Source organism: Molossus molossus, unplaced genomic scaffold, assembly GCF_014108415.1.
Source record: "Molossus molossus isolate mMolMol1 unplaced genomic scaffold, mMolMol1.p scaffold_m16_p_12, whole genome shotgun sequence".
NCBI lineage: Eukaryota > Metazoa > Chordata > Mammalia > Chiroptera > Molossidae > Molossus > Molossus molossus.
Genome location: NW_023425347.1, coordinates 98,641,086 through 98,664,700, shown reverse-complemented (window position 1 = coordinate 98,664,700; position 23,615 = coordinate 98,641,086). Strand labels below are relative to the sequence as shown.

The 23,615-nt window shown below is 43.3% G+C and overlaps 1 protein-coding gene across 2 annotated transcripts in view; it reads left to right on the top strand.

The window, feature by feature from the left end:
- The first annotated feature begins 20,726 nt into the window (after positions 1–20,726).
- Positions 20,727–23,615, top strand: part of UBE4B (ubiquitination factor E4B) — a 126,991-nt gene continuing 124,102 nt past the window's right edge. The window contains exon 1 of one of the 2 annotated variants that reach the window (XM_036255584.1): positions 20,727–21,409. In XM_036255584.1, the coding sequence (XP_036111477.1) occupies positions 21,386–21,409 (24 nt within the window). In that variant the 5' untranslated portion in view covers positions 20,727–21,385. The remainder of the gene's footprint in view (positions 21,410–23,615) is intronic. The other variant, XM_036255585.1, reaches the window with a different exon arrangement.

Sequence of the window (23,615 nt, the reverse complement as noted above, 5' to 3'; positions counted from 1 at the left end):
GTGAGAGCCAGGCTGTCAGGAGGCAATAGACAGATGGGTCTGCAGACACTTACAAGTTCTCAAGTACATGAACTATGCATATGAATGAGACCGCCCAGGACATTGTGTTTAAAGTGAAAAGAGAGAAACCTTTCTTTAGAAAACCTACCAAGAAAGGGTGATCAAAAGAGCTGGAGAAACAGGGTGATATGAGGGAAGCCAAGCAAGAAAGGGTCTCAGGGTTGAGGGAGTGTTCAGCACTTGCTGAGATGCCCGAGTACCAACCTGGCAAGGTGTCATTCCTTGATGGTTGTGAGAGCTACAAAAAGAAGAGAAAGAAAGAAAAAGCAGGATGTTGATGGTACCCTTTTAAGATGGTTAACAACATCTCAGAAAGATGTGACACTTAGGCAGACTTAAAGTGAAGGAACAAGCTTTGTGGATATCTGGGGGTAGAGAGCAAGTGCAAAGGCCCTGAGGTTGAGGGTGTGTGATGTGCTGGAGGTGCTGCCAGGAGGCAAAGGGAGCAAGGCCAAGAGTGAGAGGAGATGAAGCTGGTCTTTGGCAGAGCCTGGGGCTGTGAGCAATCTTTCTGCTAGACTGCTGCTTTGTAGCCCCTGGAGGTAATAACTTCAGTTTAGGGTATAGAAGCAGTTAATTTTTTTTTTTTTAGTCCTTCAAACTGCCAAGTTATGGGATGCTGAATGCTCAGGTCACAGGAAGAGAGTGTCTTTTAGCAAAGCTGTGTTTCCTTCCACGTCCGCTTGCCGACTGACCAGCTCTAGTCTGCCTCTTACCCATCCTTCTCTTACAGGACTTGACTGAAAGCAGCAACAAGTAACCAGCAATATTTCTCTGCCTTTCTTGTACAAACTGTAGTTCAGATTAAGCAATTAGTTAAGGAAGGGAAGTTCTTCTTAATATAAGAATGCCAGCTAATAGATACAAAAAGATAAATAGATTTAGATGATCAATACTTTTTAATCCTTAGAGAAATGATTATCAGTGAACCTTGGCAATAATCATCAGTGCTGCTAAAGCATTAGATGAAGAGTCAATCAGCTCTTTTAATTTGAATTTTTTATTTTTTAATCCTCACCCAAGAATATTTTTGCATTTATCTTATAGAGTGGGAGGGAGAGTGGAAGGAAGAGAGAGAGAAACATTGATGTGAGCGAGACACGTTGAATGGTTGCCACCCACACAAAACCCCAACCGGGGTCGGGGACAAACTGCAACCGAGGTACTTGCCCGTGGCGGGAACCGAACCCGGGACTCTCTGGTCTGTAGGCCAACGCTCTAACCTCTGAGCCAAAATGGCCAGGGCTATTGTTAATTTTTTTTATTTATTGATTTTAGAGAGAGATGAAGGGAGAGGGAGAGGGAGATAGAAACATCGATGAGAGAGAACATCAATTGGCTGTCTCCTGCATGCCCCCCAGTGGGGATTTGGCCCACAACCTGGGCATGTGCCTGACCTCTTGGTGCATGGGTTGATGCTCAACCACTGAGCCACACTGGCCAGTCTAATCAATTCTTTTAAATGGATGGGTCAGACTGACACTACCCAAAGGAATCAACTGATTAGTCTTGTCACTCAAGGTGGGGACAGGCACTGTGTGTAAACAATGAGAAGTATAGCAACAGCACCTGCGAGTCCTTTAGAAAAAAAGAAAAGACACAGATTTCAAACCAGCTCATAAATCTAACTACTGGTGTATAGGAATATAGGGGGATAGAGAAACATGTTACATGACACCATCACTCAAATCTAGAATGTGGGGAATTCAGTCCTACAAGAAAAATAAGTGGTGACTTCACCCAATAACACAACATAATAAAGATGGGGGAAGGAGGGTTGCTCTACATTAAAAGAGGAAAGAAGTGGGGGTCATATCAATCAAATGCAATATGTGGACCTTGTTTATATCTTGATTCAAATAAACCAACCATAAAAAATGTTATCTTTCAGATAAGCAGGGAAATTTGAACATGGAGTGGATAAAAATTGCCAATTTTCTGTGTTAATGATATTGTGTGTGTGTGTGTGTGTGTGTGTGTGTGTGTAACTTGTCTTTTAAAAACATCCTGACAGTCTAGCTGGTTGAGCATCAACCCCATGCATCAAGAGGCTGCCAGTTCGATTCCAGATCAGGGCACATGCCCAGGTTGTGGGCTTGATCCCAGTGGGGGGCATGCAGGAGGCGGCCAATCCATGTTCTCTCTCATCGATGTTTCTATCTCTCTCTCCTTCTCCCTTCCTCTCTCTCTAAAATCAATAAAGAAAACAAACAAAAAAATTTTTAAAATCTTCCTCAGATTAAAAAATAAGCCCTGGTCAGATTGGAGAGTTGGCCTGCGGACCAGAGAGTCCCGGGTTCGGTTCCCGCTAGGCGCATGTACCAAAAAATAAATAATAAAAAATAAAAATAAAAACATACTGACATAGCTATAGTTAAAAATATATGTTTAAAATTTACCTTGAACTATTCCAGCACACACACACACACACACACACAAACAAAACATTAAGTGTATAGATGAAACAGATAGTAATTTTTTTTCCTAATCCTCACCCGAGGATATTTTTCCATTTATTTTCAGATGAGGAAGCTTTTCCTTTCAATCGGGAGCCTGGGGTGGAGGGGCTGCGCAGGGTTTCTGGACTCTCTGGGAGCAGCTGCCACGTGACCCTTCAAGAAGGGCTGGTGGGGTGTCTGCACTGAGCTCCCGGCCTGCGGTCCAGGAGCCTGAGCGGTGCCAGGAGCTGGCTGGCTGGAAAGCAGCGATGAAATAGACGAAACAGAATAAAATCGGGAGCCTTGTGGGCTCTGCCGGCCTGGGAGTTAGAGGAAGGCTTCGGGAAGGGGGCAGTTTTCCAGGGTATGACGTGCGTTGCAGGGATGGCGCTGTCCACGCGACCCTGAACGCGGGAAGGGGCCGCGGGGCCACTGAGAAGAGGGGCCACGCGAGGTGTGCAGTTAAGGGAGCTCGGCAATGACTCGTCCTACTGAGGCAGCTCCCTCTGCGGCCGCCGCCGGGGAGCAGGAGGACCCCAGGCGCCCCCTTCTGGACCAGCTGCGCATCCTCCGCTCCTGGGCCCTCTGGGGAAGGAGGAGGGCTGTTGCTCGTTTTTTGTTTTTTAGATTTAGAGTTGTTGCTTTTTCTCATTAAACATTTTTTTTTCAATTACAGTTTACCTTCAATATTATTTTGTATTAGTTTCAGGTGTACAGCAGAGTGGTTAGACAATTATATACTTTACAAAGTGTTCGCCCTAGGGTTTTTAAAAATTGTGATAGCCTGGCTGGTGTGGACTGAGCTGCTCTCTATTTGATTCCCGGTCAGGGCACAAGCTGGGGTTGTGGGCTCGATCCCCAGTAGGGGGCGTGCAGGAGGCAGCCTATTGGTGTTTCTCTCTCACGTTTCTATTTCTCTTCCTCTCTAAAAAAGCAATAAAAACATACTCTTAAAAAATTGTGATAAAATTGCATAACAAAAATGTCATTTTACTATTTTTAAGAGTACAGTTAGTTTGCATTAAATGTATTCACATTTCTGTACAACCATCACCACCATCCATCTGCAAAACTTTTCATCTTCCCAAACTGAATCTCTGTCCCCATTAAACTACAACTTCCTCCTTCCCACAGGCCCTGGCACTCACCATTCTTCTTTATATCCCTATGAATTGACCCTTTATATGAGTGGAACCATTTAATACTTGTCCTTCACGTCTGGTTTATTTCATATAGCTTAAATCTCAAGGCTCATCCATATTATACCAGGTGTCAGAATGTCCTTCCTTTGAAAGACTGCATGATATTCCATCGTACTGCATGGATAGACCACTTAAAAAAATTTTTTTTTCTTTATTGATTTTACATAGAGAGGAAGGGAGAGGGAGAGAGAGAGAGATAGAAACATCGATGAGAGAGAACATCGATTGGCTACCTCCTGCATGCCCCTCACTGAGGATCAGGCCCACAACCTGGGCATGTGCCCTGACCGGGAATTGTACCGGTGACCTCTTGGTGCATGGGTCAACATTCAACCACTGAGCCACACTGGCTGGGCAGGATAGACCACTTTTTGTGTGTTCATTCACCCTTTGATGGACATTTGGGTTGCTTCCACCTTTTAGCAATTGTGACTCCATGGTGACATGAACGTGGCTGTATAAATATCTGTTTGAGTCCTGGCTTCTTTCAATTCTTTTGGGTATATATCTGGAACTGGGGAAGGGTAGGGTGTACATAGAAAGATGGAAAATGCTAGTTCACTAAAAGGGAAGTTGAAAAAATAGGTGATAATAATAAACCATTTACATAATGTTTATGGATCAAATACTGTTCTAAGTACTTTACATAAATTAATTCATCTAATTTTTACAACATATGAAATATTATTCCCATTATATAGATACAATTTGTCTTTTTTAAATGTATTTTTAATTTTCAGTTATAATTGACATTCCATATTATATTAGTTTCAGGTGTACAGCATAGTGGTTAGACATTTATGTAACTTGTAAAATTATCTCCCCGATAAATCTAGTACCCACCTGGCAGCATACATGGTTATTACAATATTATTATTAGTTGCTGCTGTTGTTGTTAATCCCCACCTGAGGATATTTTTTTCCATTGATTTTCCAAGAGAGTGGAGGGAAGAGAGGGACGGGGACAGAGAGAAACATGGATTGGCTGCCTCTTGCATGTGCCTCAACCAGGGCCGGGGAACAAACCTGCAACCCAGGTATGGGCCCTTGACCAGGATTCGAACCCACAACCCTTTGGTGTGAGGGCCAATGCTCTAACCACTTAGCAACACCAGCCAGGAATATTATAATATTATTGAGTATATTCCCTATGCTGTACTTTTCATCCCCATGATGATTTTTAACTGCCAATTTGTACTTAAAAAAATTTTTTTTCTTTATTGATTTTAGAGAGAGAGGAAGGAAGAAGGAGAGATAGAAACATCGATGAGAGAGAACATGCATTGGCTGCCTCCTGCATGCCCCCCACTGGGGATCACACCCATAACCTGAGCATGTGCCTAGACTGGGAATTGAGCCAATGACTTCTTAGTGCATAGGCCAATGCTCAACCACTGAGCCACACCAGCTGGGCCAATTTGTACTTCTTTTTTAAATTTATTCTTAATTTAATTAATTAATCAATTATTTTTAAGAGAGAGAGGAAGGAAGAGAGAGATAGAAATACTGATGTGATAGAAACATGGATTGGTTGCCTCCTGCATGCCCCCTACTGGGAATTGGGCCCACAACCAGGGTATATACCTTGACTAGGAATTGAACCGGGACCTCTCAGTCCATGGGACAGTGCTCAATCCACTGAGCCACACCAGCTGGCAATTTGTACTTCTTTTTTTTTTTTTATCTTCACCCGAGGACACTTTTACATTTATCTTTAGACAGAGTGAGGGGGGAGGGGAGAGAGAGAGAGAGACATTGATTGGTTGCCACCCACACAACCTCAACTGGGGCTGGGGATGAACTGCAACTGAAGTACGTGCCCTTGGTCGGAATCGAACCCAGAACTCCCTGGTTCACAGGCCGACACTCTAACCACCGAGCCAAAGCAGCTAGGGCAATTTGTACTTCTTAATCCTTTCACCCTTTTCATCCAGTCTCCCAACCCCACTCCCATCTGGTAACCATCAATTTGTTCTCTGTATCTATGTAGGAATCTGTTTCTGTTTTGTTTGTTTATTTTGTGTTTTAAATTCCACATATAAGTGAGATCATGTGGTATTTGTCTTTCTCTTTCTGACTTATTTCACTTAGCATAATATCCTCTAGGTCTATCCATGTTGTCACAAATGGCAAGATTTCATTCTTTTTATGGCTGAGTAATATTCCATTGTGTATGTGTACCATACGTTCTTTATCCATCTGCCTATCGATGGACACTTAGGTTTCTTCCATATCTGGCTATTGGAAATAACGCTGCAGTGCACATAGGGGTGCGTATATCTTTTCCAATTCGTGTTTTAGATTTCTTCCAATAAATACCTAGAAGTGGAATTGCTCGGTCATAGGTAGTTCTATTTTGAATTTTTTGAGGAACCTTCATACTGTTTTCTTTTTTTTATCCTCACCCGAGGACATTTTTCCATTTTTTGTTCAGATAGAGCGGGAGGGAGAGAGAGGAAGAGAGAGAGAGAGAAACATCGATGTTAAAGGGACACATCGAGTGGCTGCCACCCGCACGACCAACCAGGGCCGGGGACAAACTGCAACCGAGGTACATGCCCTTAGCGGGAACCGAACCCGGGTCTCTCTGTACCGCGGGTCGACGCTCCAACTGCTGAGCCAAACCGGCCAGGGCCTTCATACTGTTTTCCACAGTGGCCACACCTACTTGTATTCTTACCAAAAGGGCAGAAGAATTCCCTTTTCTCCACATCCTCGCTGACACTTGTTTGTGGACTTACTGATGATAGCCATTTTGACAGGTGTGAGGCGCTATCTCACTGTGCTTTTAATTTGCATTTCTCTGATGATTAGTGGTGTTGGGCATCTTTTCATACAGGGGTGCGCAAAAGTAGGTTTATAGTTGTTCATATGGAAAAAGACATGCAGGTTATGATTATTACAACTTTATTAACTCAAAAGAGTGTCACAGTGCCACAGTCCACGTAGGTACAATCTCATAAGTGCTCAAATTTCTGGGCTTTATTGCACATAAATAAATAATGATACAAAAATAAACTGTGTTTCCTGTACTCACAACACAACTATAAACCTACCTTTGCCGACCCCTGTATATCTAGTGGCCATCTCTTTGGAGAACAGACATAAACTGTCTTACATCGAGTGACTTGCCCAAGGTCACAGAGTTTGTAAACCAGGAGAACCCGTGTTCCTCACCTATGTTTCTCCTCTTCTGCTTTTTTGGCCACTAGAACACCGGGAGACTGTTTCCATGAAGAAAACTTTCAATCATTCATTTCTTCATTCCTTTAATCTACACTGTGTGCTCACTGTGTGCTCGAATGTGCTTGGAAGTCAGGGACACTTCAGTTTCTGGTAAGTTAAGTTTGCATATCCCAAGGTTCCATACACAGGGCAGTCTCACCCTCTGTTCTGGGTCACTGGTCCCCAATTCATGTTTGCTTCTGACTGTAGAAGCAAAGTGAGAAAAGAACTTGCCACCAATTGAACTGAAAACACAACTCTCCATCTTTACATACCGTGAGTTACACGTTCTTTGTCAAGGCCTCACGTGGCAGCTTTGCCCCATCGGCTCCTCGGCTAGGGCATGACTACCGCGTAAAGATAGTCTAGGTTCTGGTTTTGACCTGACAACCAGGTAGGTTGAATCAATAACATGATTAAAGCCCCTAATATATGTCAGTTACGCAGCAACAAAGCTGAAAAAGAAAAACAGCCCTGGTTCAGAAATGTGCAAGCCCAGTGTTTCTGTTGTTCATAAAGAAGCTTCACAGACCTTGATTCTGTCTGGGTCTCTCAAGGTTTGGTTCCAAAGATCACTGATCAAAGGTCTTCCTATGAAATCACTACCAGATGTTGGCTCTTCACACCACCAGGTGGAAAGGCTCATCCTTAGCAAAGAAATACCTTCGAGAAGTCATCTCTATTAGCTATACCTCCTGGATGCACTTAAAGAAAAAAAAGAAAGGAAGAGGAGGAGGAGGGGTAGGAGGAGGAGAAACAGCATTTTGGTTTTGCTTGCAATAAAAACATAACTTCTTAGAATATGACTCTTGTTAGTGTATTTTTCTTAATTTTAACAGCTTTATTGAGTTACAATTTGTGTCAATTTCACCCATTATAAGCATCCAGTTACATCTTTTTTAGTAAATTTATACAGTTATCCCCACAATCCAGTTTTAGAGCACGTCCATCACTCCAAAAGGTTCCCTTGAGCCCATTTGCTAACTATTATTTTATAAACTCTGTTTGGGATTTCAGACAGCGAGCTCAGTAGATGTACTTATAATGAATACTTTTTATATGTGCTTTCATTTTTGCCCAGGGCAAGAATCTCTATTTCATTCCCTGAGATCTTTTGTAGGATACTATTTTCCCTAATTTTCTTGCCCGCCCTTTATTTGAAAGGTCTTCAGTTCTCCACCGATGACAGATTTGCTTTTGATATTTACTCCATGTTCTCACTGGTATGTAATTATATCTTCTGGGTAGAGTATTTTGGGCCCTTTGAAAAACAGTCTTCTAATCAGTGACAATAAACAAGCTTTTGGTTTAGGCTGAAAATAACAGGTATATTCCTAATCCTGTTCTCTTGGTGAAAATGTTTTCTGCAAATATAAAAATCACCAGTCATCAGATTACAGGGTAACTTTTTTTTTTTTTTCATGAGGACCTGTAGGTTTATCTCATCACTTTGAGAAGTGCTTATTTTAGTATTAAGAATGACAGACAGGGCAGATTATGGTGTTGGCAGCTCCTAGAACAATTAGAACTGTTAGAGGCCCATCAGTAGACTGAACCCTGGACTCTGGTTATTCATAAATCTGGTGGAGTGGACACTGGGCTTGCCTCCCTAACATGCAGTTTATCCTTTCCCCACTTGGTTCCAGTTATATGCTTAGAATGGATGTACCCCTAGTTCTGTGAGTGGGCCCAGACTGGCTTAATCTGTGGTTGGCATTTCCCACATCTACCGTGATTGGCTCAGGGCCAGGGAATGAGAACATGGTTGGCCCAATCAGAGTGAAGGATTTGTATTGACTGACAATAGTAAGAAATTTTATTCTCCCTCCCATCTCCCACTTTTTCAAGTCAGGTGAGTCAAGAAAGGACTTTAGGATCTAAAACGATTTGAGTTAGATTTTACTCTGCATGTAAGGAGTCCTTATGGACATGCTTTACAATAACACTGTAAGGTAAGTAGCACTGTCCAAATTTTATACACTAAAAACCGGAAGGTTGGAGACACTAAACAATGTGCTGAAAATCTTCATGATCCTAGAGCCCATGTTATTACCATTGTGATGTACAATGGTCTCATCCAGTGTGAGTATTCCTGCTGCCCTGCACATTGAATGATGCTGGATAGCATCACTAGATTGAACAAACAAAACATATAGTCCAAATATTAAATATGAAACTTGAGCTTTCTATTTAAACACATAAATGTAAGCAAACCAAGAAAAATATTGGACATTTCCAGGAAAAGAAAACAATAATTCCATTATCATAAAGGAACTCTGTTATTTTCAAGTCAAAGAAAAAAAGAGATGCATATGCTTAGGGATGTCAAGATACAAAAACAAGCCCTGGTAGGTTTGGCTCAGCGGTTGGAGTGTTAGCCTGCAGTCTGGAGAGACCGGGGTTCGGTTCCCGCTAAGGGCACGTACCTTGGTTGCAGTTTGTCCCCGGCCCTAGTTGGGTTGTGTGGGTGGCAGCCACTCGATGTGTCCCTTTCACGTCGATGTTTCTCTCTCCCTCTCTCTCTCTCCCACTCTATTTGAACAAAATATTAAAAAATGTCCTTGGGTCCTGGCCGGTTTGGCTCAGTGGTTAGAGCGTCGGCCTGCGGTCCAGAGAGACCCGGGTTCGGTTCCCGCGAAGGGCACGTACCTCGGTTGCAGTTTGTCCCCGGCCCTGGTTGGTCGTGCGGGTGGCAGCCACTCGATGTGTCCCTTTCACATCGATGTTTCCCTCTCTCTCTCTTCCTCTCTCTCCCTCCCACTCTGTCTGTACGAAAAAGTGGAAAAATGTCCTCGGATGAGGATAAAAAAAAAAAAAATGTCCTTGGGTGAGGATAAAAAATAAAAAAAAGATACAAAAACAAAAATTCCTAACAGCATTGTTTCCAACTGCCCAAATCTGGAAAGAGATTCATCAAGAATGACATGGTTCTCTTCCCCCCTGGCTGCCTTAGACCACCATCATGCACAGCGCAGCCCCTATCTAGCCCAGGAAGTTCAGGACCAAAGGACTTCTTCAGCAGATGGGCATCACCTCCTTCACCCTGGGAAGGTGACAGTACCTAGGGCAGAAGTACTGGGAAAACTAGCCAAAATATGCAAGACCGTACCAGTCTTTATTTATTTATTTATTTTTTAATTCTTTTTTTTTTTTTATCCTCACCCGAGGACACTTTTTCATTCTTTGTTCAGATAGAGCAGGAGGGAGGGAGGGAGAGAGAGAGAGAGAGAGAGAGAGAGAGAGAAACATGGATGTGAAAGGGACACATTGAGTGGCTGCCACCCGCACGACCAACCAGGGCCGGGGACAAACTGCAACCGAAGTACGTGCCCTTAGTGGGAACCGAACCCGGGTCTCTCCGGACCGCAGGCCGACGCTCTAACCGCTGAGCCAAACCGGCCAGGGCGAGTCTTTATTTTTGTATGTGTAGTCAGAATCCATTTTGGTGGATGGCTTCAGCATGATTTATGAATTCTTGGATCAAACAAATAAAAATGAATCTGACCTTGGATGGAAGACATGGCCTGCATGAGGTGACTGCAGTTTTTTTCTTGACAGGATGAATAAATTGAAGAAGAAGGGAAAAAAGGGCAAAATGGATAAAAAATGGTGACATGTTCATGCAATGGAATATTTTGAGAGCGATGAACATGAATAAACTACTTAAGCTAAATGCAGTAATATGGGTGAATCGTAATGTCGAAAAAAGGCAGATACAAAAAATGCCATAGTAAAATTACATTTGCATACAATTCAAAAGTAGGTGAAATATAAGTCATATTGTTTTGGGATGCCTATGGAAATGGTAAAATTATTAAGAAAGGCAAGGAACTGATCAGTGATGAAGTCAGGACAGTAACCCTTCTAGACTTCAGGGACAGGGTGGTGATCAGGAAGATATGGGGGCAGAGCAGAGGTGACTAAGGTCTGGCAATGCCAGATTCCTTGACCAAGGTGGTGAGTATGCAGGTTTATTTACTTTATAATCACTTGTCTGCGCATTTCTGTAGGCGGGTTATATTTCACGATGAAACATTTGTTTGAAAGAGAGAAAAGGATATCCCGAGAGAAAAGGATATCCCTAGAGAAATGGATAAGAGGTAAAAATATTCCTTTGGTTGTTTGCTCTGCTATTTTACTGTTGGTTCAATTTTTCAGAAACAGCAGAGAAGTGCACTAGAACATCATTTAGAAACTTGTTTCTCAGAATTGTGCAAACCAGAACTGCTTTCTGGAACCTCATTTTAAATGTATGTCAGCTAAAGATATAATAAAACAGGAACCATATCTGCCCATGGAAATAAATGTTCAAATACAATCGGTTTATTTATAAGTATCCTCATATCTCAATACACAGATGGAAACTTGTGATTTTTATGTGGTTGCATAAAAATACAAATGTGCCTTGTGTTTTACAGTTTTACATGGTTGATTTACCTTCCTTTCAACAGTTCTATTCCCTTTCCATTGGTTCTTACAGACACACTGCTGGGAAGTTGGGGGGTTAGAATATACTCTCTCTATCCTTCCCTCACATTAACCTCATAACCTTATAAAACAAAACAAATTGTATGCTTTTATTTATTTATTTTTAGAGAGAGAGGAAGGGAGAGGGAGAGAGAGAGAGAAACATCCATGAGAGAGAACATTGATTGGCTGCCTCCTGCATGCCCCCACTGGGGATCTGACCCACAACCTGGGCAAGTGCCCTGACTGGGAATCAAATTAATGACCTCTTGGGGCATGGGCCGATGCTCAACCACTGAGTTATACCAGCTGGGCCAATTTGTGCTTCTTTTTTTATTTATTTTTAATTTTATTTATTTATTATTATTTTTTAAGAGAGACAGGAAGAGAGAGAGAGAGATAGAAACATTGATGTGAGAGAAACATGGATTGGCTGCCCCCTGCATGCCTCCTACTGGGAATTGGGCCCACAAACTGGGTATATACCTTGACTGGGAATTGAACGGGGACCTCTCAGTCCATGGGACAGTGTTCAATCCACTGAGCCACACCAGCCAGACAAAACTGTATACTTTAAATGGCTTTCTAAATTGAGTCTACAACTTCTTCCTGACTCTCTTGGGTTTGCTATGATGTCAGCCAAGTCACATTTGAGGATACTGGAAATAGGAAAAGCAGCAGGAGGGAAAAGGAGCACAATTAGTAATTTTTTGTTTGTGATTCCATGTACCTCGCCTTTCTCCCCAAATCCCTTGAATCTGATATACTCCCATGTGTGGTGGTCACTTTCCACCGTGTCCCTTTCTGGCTGACACATTTATCAATTCTTTTCTTAGAGTAACGGGAGAGGAAGATACGTGACTTATGGGGAAAATATAGCCAGGAGGTGGAGTTTCCTCCAGATAATAATTTCCTTTTTACTTAATGAAGAAATATAGATACTGAGTTGGTGAGTGGTTCACTTGATTATAACCGTATTCAATCTTTTTTTTTAAATTAAAATACAGCTATTCATTAACTTTTAAAAATTAAACAAAACTCTTTTAATGTTAATTTTTATTTTATTTTTCTTATCCTCATCTGAGGACATATTTTTTTGCATTTATTTTCAGATAGATCAGGAGGGAGAGAGGAGGAGAGAGAGAAACATTGATGTGAGAGAGACACATCAAGTGGTTGCCTTCCACTCGACCCCGACCAGGGCCGGGGATCAAACCCACAATCCAGGCAAACTCCCTTGACCAGGAGTCGAACCCTTGACTCTTCAGTCCTCAGCCTGACATTCTAACTGCTGAGCCAAACCAACCAGGGCTAATGTTAACTTTTACTAAAATCTGTCTTTTTATTGATTTTATAGAGAGACGAAAGAAGAGGGAGAGAGAAAGAGAGTAACATCCATCAGTTGCCTCCTACATGCACTCCAACTGGGGACTGAACCCCTAGGCATGTACCCTGACTGGGACTTGAACCGGTGACCCTTTTGGTGCATGAGACTACACTCAACCTCCGAGCCACACTGGCCAGAGCAACGTTAAATTTTAAGTATAATATTGAAGGAAAAAATTTTTATCAAAAAGATGACCTAGCTGGTTTGGCTCAGAAATAGAGCATTGGCCCTCATTCCAATGAGTCCTGGGTTTGATTCTAGCCAAGGGTACATACCTCCCGGGTTTGATTCCAGCCAAGGGCACGTACCTTGGTTGCGGTTCATCCCCGGCCCTGGTCGGGGTCGTGCAGGAGGCAGCCAGTCGACATGTCCCTCTCACGTCGATGTTTCTCTCTCTTTCCCTTTCTCTCCCTCTCTCTCTACCTAAAAATAAATGGAAAAATATCCTCGGGTGAGGATTTAAAAAAAAAAAAAAAGATACAGAGTCATATCTTGTATTTGGCTATAAAATGAAAGAGTGAAAGGTGGGGTTAAAATGTCCCTGCTTTTCAGGGGATTATAGAAAAGAAGTATGTTTTAAAATGTGGGAGAATGATGCCATAACTTGAGATCACTGTAAGGCTGTTGATAGATCTCCTTCAGAATAACTTCCTGCCTCAGTGAGCCAGAGCTCTGTCCTCCAAGCCAGGAGTAATAATCTCTTTTTCCTTTGGATTCCTCTAGTGTTCTTTCCTTGAATTTCTTTTACAGTACTTAGCACTTTCTACCATGTACCACAGCCCTGAACATATTTCATCTGTTTCCCTGACTGTGAACGTCTTGTGGGTAGGGTCATCACTTTGTGTGTCCTGAGTCACCGGTCAGTCTTTGTATCTAGCACAATGCTTTGCCCATTATAGGCTTTCAGTGCGTGGTTACCGAATGCAAGACTACACGAGAGACTGAGTCAGCAGCACTGGTTTCTTTCCTGGCTTTGGCGACCACATCTGCTGAGCGTATCAAACAACTGCAGACATTGGGCATGACCGTGTAACCCTGTGGAAATCAAATCCTACTCCAAGCAGGAGGAATTCTGAATTCTAAGCCCAAGTAAGAGTCAGAATAGACAAGTTTCAAGTAGTTCACTTTTACAGATGTTAAGTCAATCATAGGCATTATCTCTGATTATAGCCAGAAACCACATAGAGCTCTCAGCAGGCCTCATAACTCAGTAGGCGTTCCTTCGCCGCCAGGCTGCATCGTTTTATGCAAGGAGAACAAGGAAATTAAGACTATTGCTAACATCAGGCCAACAGCAATAGCAGACGAAGATCTAGTCTTTAAAGAGAAATTTCTACTATTCTCAAGAGGATATATCCTTTTCGCCCTGGCCAGTTTGGCTCAGCGGTTAGAGCGTCGGCCTGCGGTCCTGAGAGACACGGGTTCGGTTCCCGCTAAGGGCACGTACTTCGGTTGCAGTTTGTCCCCGGCCCTGGTTGGTTGGTCGTGCGGGTGGCAGCCACTCGATGTGTCCCTTCACGACGATGTTTCTCTCTCTCTCTCCTTCCTCTCTCTCCCTCCCACTCTATCTGTACAAAAAATGGAAAAGTATCCTCGGGTGAGGATAAAAAAAAAAAAAAAAAAAAGAATATATCCTTTTCAATTTATGAGAAAAGGATATATTTCTTAGAAAGTAAAGAATTCAAAGAAGACACCTATAGGGTACACAATCTAACAGTGTTGTTATTAATTCTCTCCTTTTTCAGAAATCTTCAAAGTTTTCCCTCTCTACTACTAATTCCCATTGACATGCAGAATATATCATTTCTCCCAATCTTAAAAACAAAACACTTTTACCCACTTCTCCCCTCAGCTATTGTCCCATTTCTCTTTCTCTGAGAGTTGTCTATACTTCCATTCTTTCTGAAATATGCTCTGATCAGGTTTCTGCCTCATCATTCCACAAAACTGCTCTCAAGGTCACAAAAGAACTGCTTGTTGCTAACTGCAGCCTTCATCTGACATGACCTGATGGCAGCATTTGAAACAGCTGATCATTTATCTTCAAACACTTTGTTTACTTGACGCAACCAATCCTCAGTCACCTGGTTTTCCTCCAACTCCAGGGCCAGTTCCTGTCAGTCTCCTTTGCTAATTCCTTAAGCACTCCTTGCTTCTTAATGTTGGAGGCCCCGGGCTCAGTCAGGAGACCTCATTCGTCTTTGCTGTAATCACTCCTTTGGTGATCTCATCCCATCTCATGGCTTTACATTTCATCCCTGCACCAGAGATGCTCAATTAATGTCTCTAGTCTGGACCCCTCTTCTAAGCTCCAGACCCATATGATCAATTACCTACTTGACATCTTCAAGGTCTAGTAGAAATTTTAGACTTAATATGCCTCGAGCTGAATTCCTTTTCTTAAAGTCTACTCCACCCATAGTTCTCTCCATCTCAATGACTGGCAACTTCATCCTTCTGCTAGTAGTTGGAGTCATCCTTGGTTTCTTTCTTTTTTGATTCCCCTACTCCTCTCCCATTCTGTTGGCTCTTCCTTTGAGACATATCCAGCCCGGCCAGAGTGTCTCAGTTGGTTGAGCTTGTCCCATGCACTAAGGTTGCTGGTTGGATTCCGGGTCAGGGCACACGTCTAGGTTGTGGGCTACATCCCCAGTAGGGGACGTGCTGGAGGCAGCCAATTGATGTTTTTCTCATTGATGTTTTTTTTCTATCTCTCTTTCCCTTTCCCTTCCTAAAATCAATAAAAACCTATTTTTTAAAAAAAGACATATCTAGAATCCAGCCACTTCTCCCTGCCTTCATTGCTGCCACCTTGGTTGGAGCTGCCAGCACTCCTCACCTGGATCACTGTACCTGTCACCTAACTGACCTCCATGCTTCTTCTCTTGCTTCCTTCCGTCTATTTTCAACACAGCAGTCAGAGTGATCCTGTTAAAACATAAGGGAGATCAGGTCACTCCTCTGTTCACGACTCTCCGACAGCTCCCATCGTAGAGCAAAAAGCCACAGGCGTCACCTTACTTTCCCTAACACTCATTCATTCCACTCCGCCTGTGCTGGCCACCTGCCCGCCTGTGCCTGACTCAGGGCCGCCGCTGCTGCTGTCCCCCGATACCCACTCATTCCTCACTCCCTTCAGGTCTTCCTTCAAATGTCACTTGCTTGGTTAGGTCTCCTCAGACCACCCTATTTGAAATGGAAACACCGATCTTCAGCATTATCCCCCTTCTTGGATTGATTTTAATCGACATTTATTATCTTTGAATAGACGGTACAATTTGAGTATTTTACTATTGTCTTTCTCCCCTGGTGGAAGTAAGTGCCACAAGGGCAGGGGTTTCTGTTTCTGTTTTATCCACTCCTACACCTCTGTACCTGGTCAGTGCTCGATAAATATTTGTTGAATAGTCATGTACTTTTCTAGGTACCCGAGTTGTAGCAATAACCAAGACTGACCAGGTCTCTGACCTCAAAGAGTTTCCATTCTCTTGGCGGTGCTGTGGGGGGCGGGGGGGATAAACGAGTAAATAAGCGAATGAAATTATTTCAGATTTTGACAAGTGCCATGAAAGAACTAAACAGTGACAGGGAAAAGAGTGACAGAGGCTGGCCAGTGTGACTCAGTGGTTGAGCGTCACCCCATGCACCAAGAGGTTGTTGGTCCGATTCCCGGTCAGGGCACATGCCCAGGTTGTGGGCCTGATCCCCAGTGAGGGGCGTGTAGGAGGCAGTCAATAAATATTCTCTCATTGATGTTTCTCTCTCTCTTCCCTCTCCCTTCCTCTCTCTCTAATCAATAAAGAAAAAAGAAATTGAAAAGAAAAGAGTGACAGAGAAAGGTGGGTGACCTTAGAGAGAGTGGTCAAGGAGAACTAACTCATCATTAGCGCATACACCCTTGGGTTTATGGACATTGTCCATCCTGTTCATAGCTGTGATGGGATTTTCCAGGGTGAGGGTGGAGATTCTCAATTTGAAACCTGTTGAGAAATAGGATCCAGGAGACAGAAAGATGGAGATTTTTTTTTTTTTTTTTTTTATCCTCACCCGAGGATATTTTTCCATTTTTTGTACAGATAGAGTGGGAGGGAGAGAGAGGAAGGGAGAGAGAGAGAGAAACATCGACGTGAAGGGACACATCGAGTGGCTGCCACCCACACGACCAACCAGGGCCGGGGACAAACTGCAACCGAAGTACATGCCCTTAGCGGGAACCGAACCCGGGTCTCTCCAGACCGCAGGCCGACGCTCTAACCGCTGAGCCAAACTGGCCAGGACAAGATGGAGATTTTTAAAAATCATCTTTATTACTGATAAAATGAGCTACTACTTCATCCCTAAGTGAGAAATACTTAACTAGTCAATGGCACAGTTAGACAGCCATAGCCTTCCCCACAGGGACAGAGCCTGCCCTAGTTAGCTTATTTCAGCAAGGAGAGCAGACCAGAATTTCCAGGCAAGCAGGTGGGGTACCAGAAAGGAAAGCGAGAAGACCCTGTGTCTCACACACTCAGTTCCTACTTCCAAGTTCAGCAGTCAGCTAATTCATTCCTCCTGTCCGGCGAGAGTGAGTTGAGATGGCAGAGTAAAGCTGGAGGTGGCACTGGAGTTCCCTCTCCTCCACGGAAACGGGGGGAATAAGATGTGTTTCTTCCTGACATGCCGTGGCGGGGTAGAAACTCCGATTTCCTGCTGAGGGGAGTGTACACTGTGATGAACTGAACTGAATGTTTGTGCCCTCCCCCTCCCCCCAAATTCCTATGTTGAAACCCTCTCCCCCTCCCCCAATAGGATGATATTACTTTGGGGAGGATAGATGAGGTCACAGGGGTGGAGCACTCATGAATGAGATTAGCACTCTCCTAAGAGTTACTAGAGAGCTTGCTTCAAATCTCTGCTCTCAGCCACAAAAAGTCAGCAGGCTGCAACCTGGAAGAGGGCCCTGGCCAAATCAGGCCATGCTGGCACCATGATCTTGTACTTCCCACCTCCAAATCTGAGAAATAAATTGTTGTTAGGCCACCCAGTCTACGATATTGTTATAGCAGTCCGCACTAAGACACATAGTATATGATTAAATACACCTTGTATTATGAATGTATTGCCTCAAAAGCACAATACAAAAGAAAAAATAAACTGAACTACATCAAAATAAAAAGTTTTATGCTGCAAATTATCCCATCAAGAAAGTGAAAAGACAACCCACCGAATGGGAAAAATATTTGAAAATTATATATCTGACAAGAGATTGGTATCCAGAATATATAAAGAACTCTTACAACTCAACAATAAAAAGATAGTAACTAAAAAAATGAACAAAGGACTTATATAGATATTTGTCCAAAGAAGATACACAAATGGCTAAGAAACACATGAAAAGATGCTCAACATCTGTAGCCCTTAGAGAAATGCAAAACAATACCATGATTAGATACCACTTCACATGTATTAGTGTGACTATAATTTAAAAAAGACAATAATAAGTGCTAGTGAGGATGTCAAGAAATTGGAACCTTCATACATTGCTGGAGGGAATGTAAAATGATACTATTGCTCAAAAAGTTAAGCTTATGCCCTGTCAGTGTGGCTCAGTAGATTGAGCATCGTCCTATGAACTGAGAGGTCCTGGTTCGATTCCCTGTCAGGGCACATGCCTCAGTTTCAGGCTCAAACCCCAGCAGGGGGCATGCGGGAGGCAGCAGACCATGTTTCTCTCTCACATCAAAGTTTCCATCTCTCCCCCTGCCCCAAAATCAATTAAAAGGGGTAATTAAAAAAAGAAAGTTAAGCTTAAAACCCAGCAATTCCACTCCTACGTATATACCCAAGAGAAATGAAACCCTATGTCCACACAAAAACTTGCACACGAATGTTCATAGCAGCATTTATTATTCATAATTGCCAAAAGGTAGAAACAACCCAAATATTCATTAACTGATGAACGGATAAACAAAATGTGATACAGCCACACAATGAGACATTTGGCACTAAAGAAATGAAGTACTGACATAGGCTACAACATGAATAAATCTTAAAAACATAGGCTAGTGAAAGCAGCTAGACATCAAAGGCCATATAACATAGGATTCCATTGATGAGAAATGTCCAGAATAGGCAAATCCATAGAGACAGAAAGTAGATTTGTGGTTGTCTAGAAGGAGGGGAGGGGAGCATTTGGAGCGACTGTTAATAGGTATGCAGTTTCTTTTTTTAAAATTTATTTTTCCTTTATTGATGTTAGAGAGTGAGGGAGAGGGAGAGTGGCAGAAACACCAATGAGAGAGAACACTGATAAGCCTCCTCCCACATGCCCCCCCACTGGAGCCACAACCTGGGCTTGTGCCCTGACCAGGGATCAAACCGGTAACCTCTTGGTGAATGGGTTGACGCTCAACCACTGAGCCACACCAGCTGGGTGGTATGCAGTTTCTTTTAAGGGTAATGAAAATGTTCTGGACTAAGTGAAGACAATTGAACAACTCTGAATATACTGACCACTGTGTACTTTAAATGGGTGAATTGTATGGTATGTAAATTATATGACAGAATTCCTTTCCTGGAGAGCAGATAATATGCAAAGCCAGCAGTGGTCTAATTTTACTCACAAATTCCTTACATATCTAGCTGTCAGGTTACTATTTTAAGCAAATACCAAAAAAAAAAAAAAATCTCTTTTAATTCTTTAATGCAATCTTTAAGATTATGGTTTAGTAAACCATCCAATTCAGTATATTCTTTATATATGACAAAATCAGGAATTACACGATACTGTTAGGTTGCTCAATTCAGATATGTATATTATAAAATATTTATATTCTTCAGAGAACAGATTGGTGGCTGGGGGTGGTGCAAAATGGGTGAAGGTGGTTAAAGGTACAAACTTCCAGTTTCAAGATACACCCTGGGATGTGATGTGCAGCACAGGGACTATAGTTAACAATATTGTATCGTATATTTGGAAGTAGCTACGAGAATAATTCTTAAAAGTTCTCATCACAAGAGAAAAATTACAACTACTTGTGGTGATGGATGTTAACTAAACTTATTGTGGTAATCATTTCACAACATGTACATATATCAAATCACGTTACACACCTAAAACTAATATGATGTTATATGTCATTATCTCCTAATCAAAACATGTGTATTGTCTGAGGATGGTTTCGTTTGACTCCAAAAGTCTTCCTTGTATATGCGTACCCATTTTCTGAGCGTCACCCACTGATACTCTCATATTGTACCATCACTCTGGAACACACTGGAAAAGAAAGCAAATCAGAAACGCTCTCTCCAAAGCAGTAAGAAATGAAGTTCTACTCGTGCTGATTCTCTTCCAATGGGCTCTCTTTGCAGAGGCGGCAGGGCAGCAAGTCGCGTTCCGAATGTGAGCGGGAAGTTTGCAGGAGAACGCTCGCCCCACAAAAGGAGGGCTCTCCCGTTTCCTTTACTTCTTTTCGGCGGCGTCGTGGAGATTCGCGGCGTTCGTGAGCCGCTAAAAGGCAAGCGCCTGGGGCGACGGGGGCGCTGGAAGGCCGGGTGGCGGGCGGGAGTCGCCTTCTGACCCATCTTCCCGACGTCGGAGCGGGCGGCGGGCCTCGTGGCCTCCCTGCCTCGTGGCCTCCGCCCTCACCCGCCAGCGCGGCCCTCGCGGGAGCCTACCTGCACCCAGCCCGCCACGCCGTCACCCCGGCGCCGTCGCCATGGCACCGCGCCGCCCCGCGCCGCACCCGCCCTCCAGCAGCCCGCTCGCCCCTCCCCCCGCCGCGCGCTCCTGCGGGGCAGGGGTGGTGCGGAGGTGGGAGGAGACGCAGGCGAGAGGAAATCGGCGGCGCGACGCCCGCGGCTCATTGGCTGCCTCGTCGTGGGGCCAGAAGCCCCGCCTCCCTGGCCGGGGTCACGTGATCCCTTTCAAAGATGGCCGCCCTGTTGTTTTGATGAATAATACTTGGTGGGGCGAGGGGGTAAGAGTAGGGTGGAGGGGTAGGAGGATTTACTCTTTCAGCCAGAGCATCGCGAGTCCCTTCCTCCTCCTCCCCCCTGCCCGGGCTCCGGCGTGGAGGCGGGGCGTGGCCGGCCTGCTTTGGGAGGGGAGGGGCTTTTCCCCTTCCCTGCTGGGCTCTGCCTGGGCGGCTCTGGGGTCGCGCTACCTCGGGGCATCCACTCTGCAGTCGAACAGTTTCCGCCGGGGATAAAGGGTAGGATCTGCTGGAAGAAGCGCAGCTGCCGCGCCGCCACCACCACGAAGACACACCAGGCTTGGGGCACGAGGCTAGCTGGAGACCAAGCTCCCTAGTCTGGGTAACCTGGGAAGCAGTGGGTAGTTAAGTGGCGCCTTAAGGTAACCCTGTAGCAGCAGCAGTGGCGGCCAAAGGAGGCTGCTCAGGGTACAAGCAGCTGTAGGAGTCTCTGGGGCGATCGGAGTGACCGACGCCAAGGCAGCTCAGTGCCTCTCGTGTTCTTATTTTTTAACCTCTGACTATGCAATTCTGAAACCTCCCCCATTCGGGGGACCAGACAGCCCGACAGACACCTTCCACTCTCCTCCCGCCCTGGTCTCAAGAACAGAAGGATCTCTCCTAACGCCTTTCACCATTAAGAGGAAAGCGATGGAGGAGCTGAGCGCTGATGAGGTGAGGAGGTTGGGGGACACCTTGGGAGATTAGTTGGCAACTCTTTGGCTCTTAGGAAAGGGATGATATTGCGCCAGTGGTGAGGGAACGGAGATGACATTTTCCAAGAATAAAATTAGCCCCTGAGAGGGTCTCTGATTGTATTCACCTGCATTCCTTGCCTTCTTTCATCTCTCTGGACTCCATTTGCTGCTTTTTGAGTCTTCTTTTCGAGTCCGTAAAGAAGGCGTTCATTCTTTTCTTCAGGGTATTAAGCCAGAAGGGCTAGATTTATATCAAGTTAAGTGTGTGTGTGTGTGTGTGTGTGTGTGCGTGCGTGGATGTACGCGCGTGCGCTCGCGCCTGACTGCAGAGATTTAAAGAATAATTTTGCATGAAATCAGTATGTATGGATGTATTTTTAAGGGAAGTATTTGAAAACCCAAGTATGTATGGCTGTTTCATTGTGTAAGTTGATTGAGCATATATTTGTGTTTGGGGGTGGCCTACAGACCGATTCTTTGATATTTATTTAACAAAATGTGTATCTTCTCAATAGCTTAGTGGATTCCAGTTAAATTATAGTAATATAACAGACCACTAATGACTTTTGGCATACTTCTCTTTAATTTAGCGTTTTTCTAGTTTTTTGTCCCTTTCAAACTTGGTGTTGCTGTGGCAAACTCAGAACAACAAGCAAATGGAAGCAAATGGCTTTGTAAACTGCACCCCGTTACGTTTCTGAAGGGAGTCTTAAAGATTCCTGGATGTTTTAAAGGTTTTTTAATACGATTGTCATAAAAATAGTGGCAATTAAGGTACAAGGAATTTCTTGTGATTCTACTGACTTTTCCCTTCCTGTTCACATATTGACCCCTGAGAGGGAAGCTCTTCATTCTGCCTCCTCATTTCTTCCACTGGTTCACATGAAACTTCCCTACAGTATTGTGGAAGTAGTCATCCATCAGGCTGGCTCTACTGTAAAACTTCCATGCTTCAGTTTTAGCTACAGGGTAGTCAGTATACAGGGTGGGACAAAAATAAACCTACAACAATACAATAATTAATAAATAATAATACAAGAAGAAATTCTGTTTTTCGGACTCACAACTGTAAATCTACTTTTGCTCCACCCTGTATTTACTTTGGGTCTAAAATTCTCTAGGGATGGGGCATGCAAGTGGTAGGTTAAGGGTCAGGTAGGAAAGGAAGCAAAGAGTTTTGTTGGTTGTGATACTTGGCTGTTGGGAAAGTCAGGATTGCCCATTCTGTGTTACTTACTGACTGTTCTCTCAAACACATCAGGAATGTCATCTTAAATTAGAAGAATACTGAACAATTTCTTTTATTCAGGTAGGAAGTATGGATTACTCTTAGAGGCACTTTGTTTTATGTAGTTTTTAAAGATGTTCCTCCCCTTTTTTTCTTTACTATTAATTCTAATAGTAATTTCTTTTAAGGCAAAGAAGTTACATTTTTCAGTAGTCCTTTATTTTTTTCCTTGACATTCTCTAAATTGTCCCTGGTTTAGAAGTTTATACATACTTGGGTTTTCACCACGAAATTGTTTTCAAACCAGTAAAGCATACAGACCAGTTAAAGATAATGTATATTTGAACTGTGGCTCTTTACTTTATCCAGTCTTTGAGGAAGGTCTAACTTTTTTGTGACCATATAAGGACAAATGTAATGGTTGTGGAGGAGATAGAAAAACATTCTTCAAGGTCAACAGAATATTAAAATAAATGTGAAAAACTTAATTCACTAATATAAGAGCAATATCAAATTACGTTAAAAAATTAGTTGGATTGAACACAAAGGGATAGTTCAATAACTGGTCATTTTACCCTCAGCAGAACCTAGAACAAATTTTTTTTGGGGGGGGGGATATCTCCTTAAGGTTTTTTTTTTTTTCTTAAATCCATTTTCTTTAATTCTGGGATTAGGTGACCAGTTCTCAACAGAAACAATTCCAAAACTTATACTCTGTTGGTGGAAACTGGTGTCACAGATAGGGTAGGTGGCATTCATTTAGTTAGAAAATAATGCAGTTATGTCATTAAAAATTCAAACATACATCTCAGTGAAAACAGACAACTCAGTGATCTTTCAGTCTAAAATAGGAAGGTAGGTAAAGCAGAGTTTCATATTTTAACAAAATGAGAACATACGAGAATATAGTCCATGAAAAATACGAGGCTGGTATAACCAAACCAGTAGGTCTAGA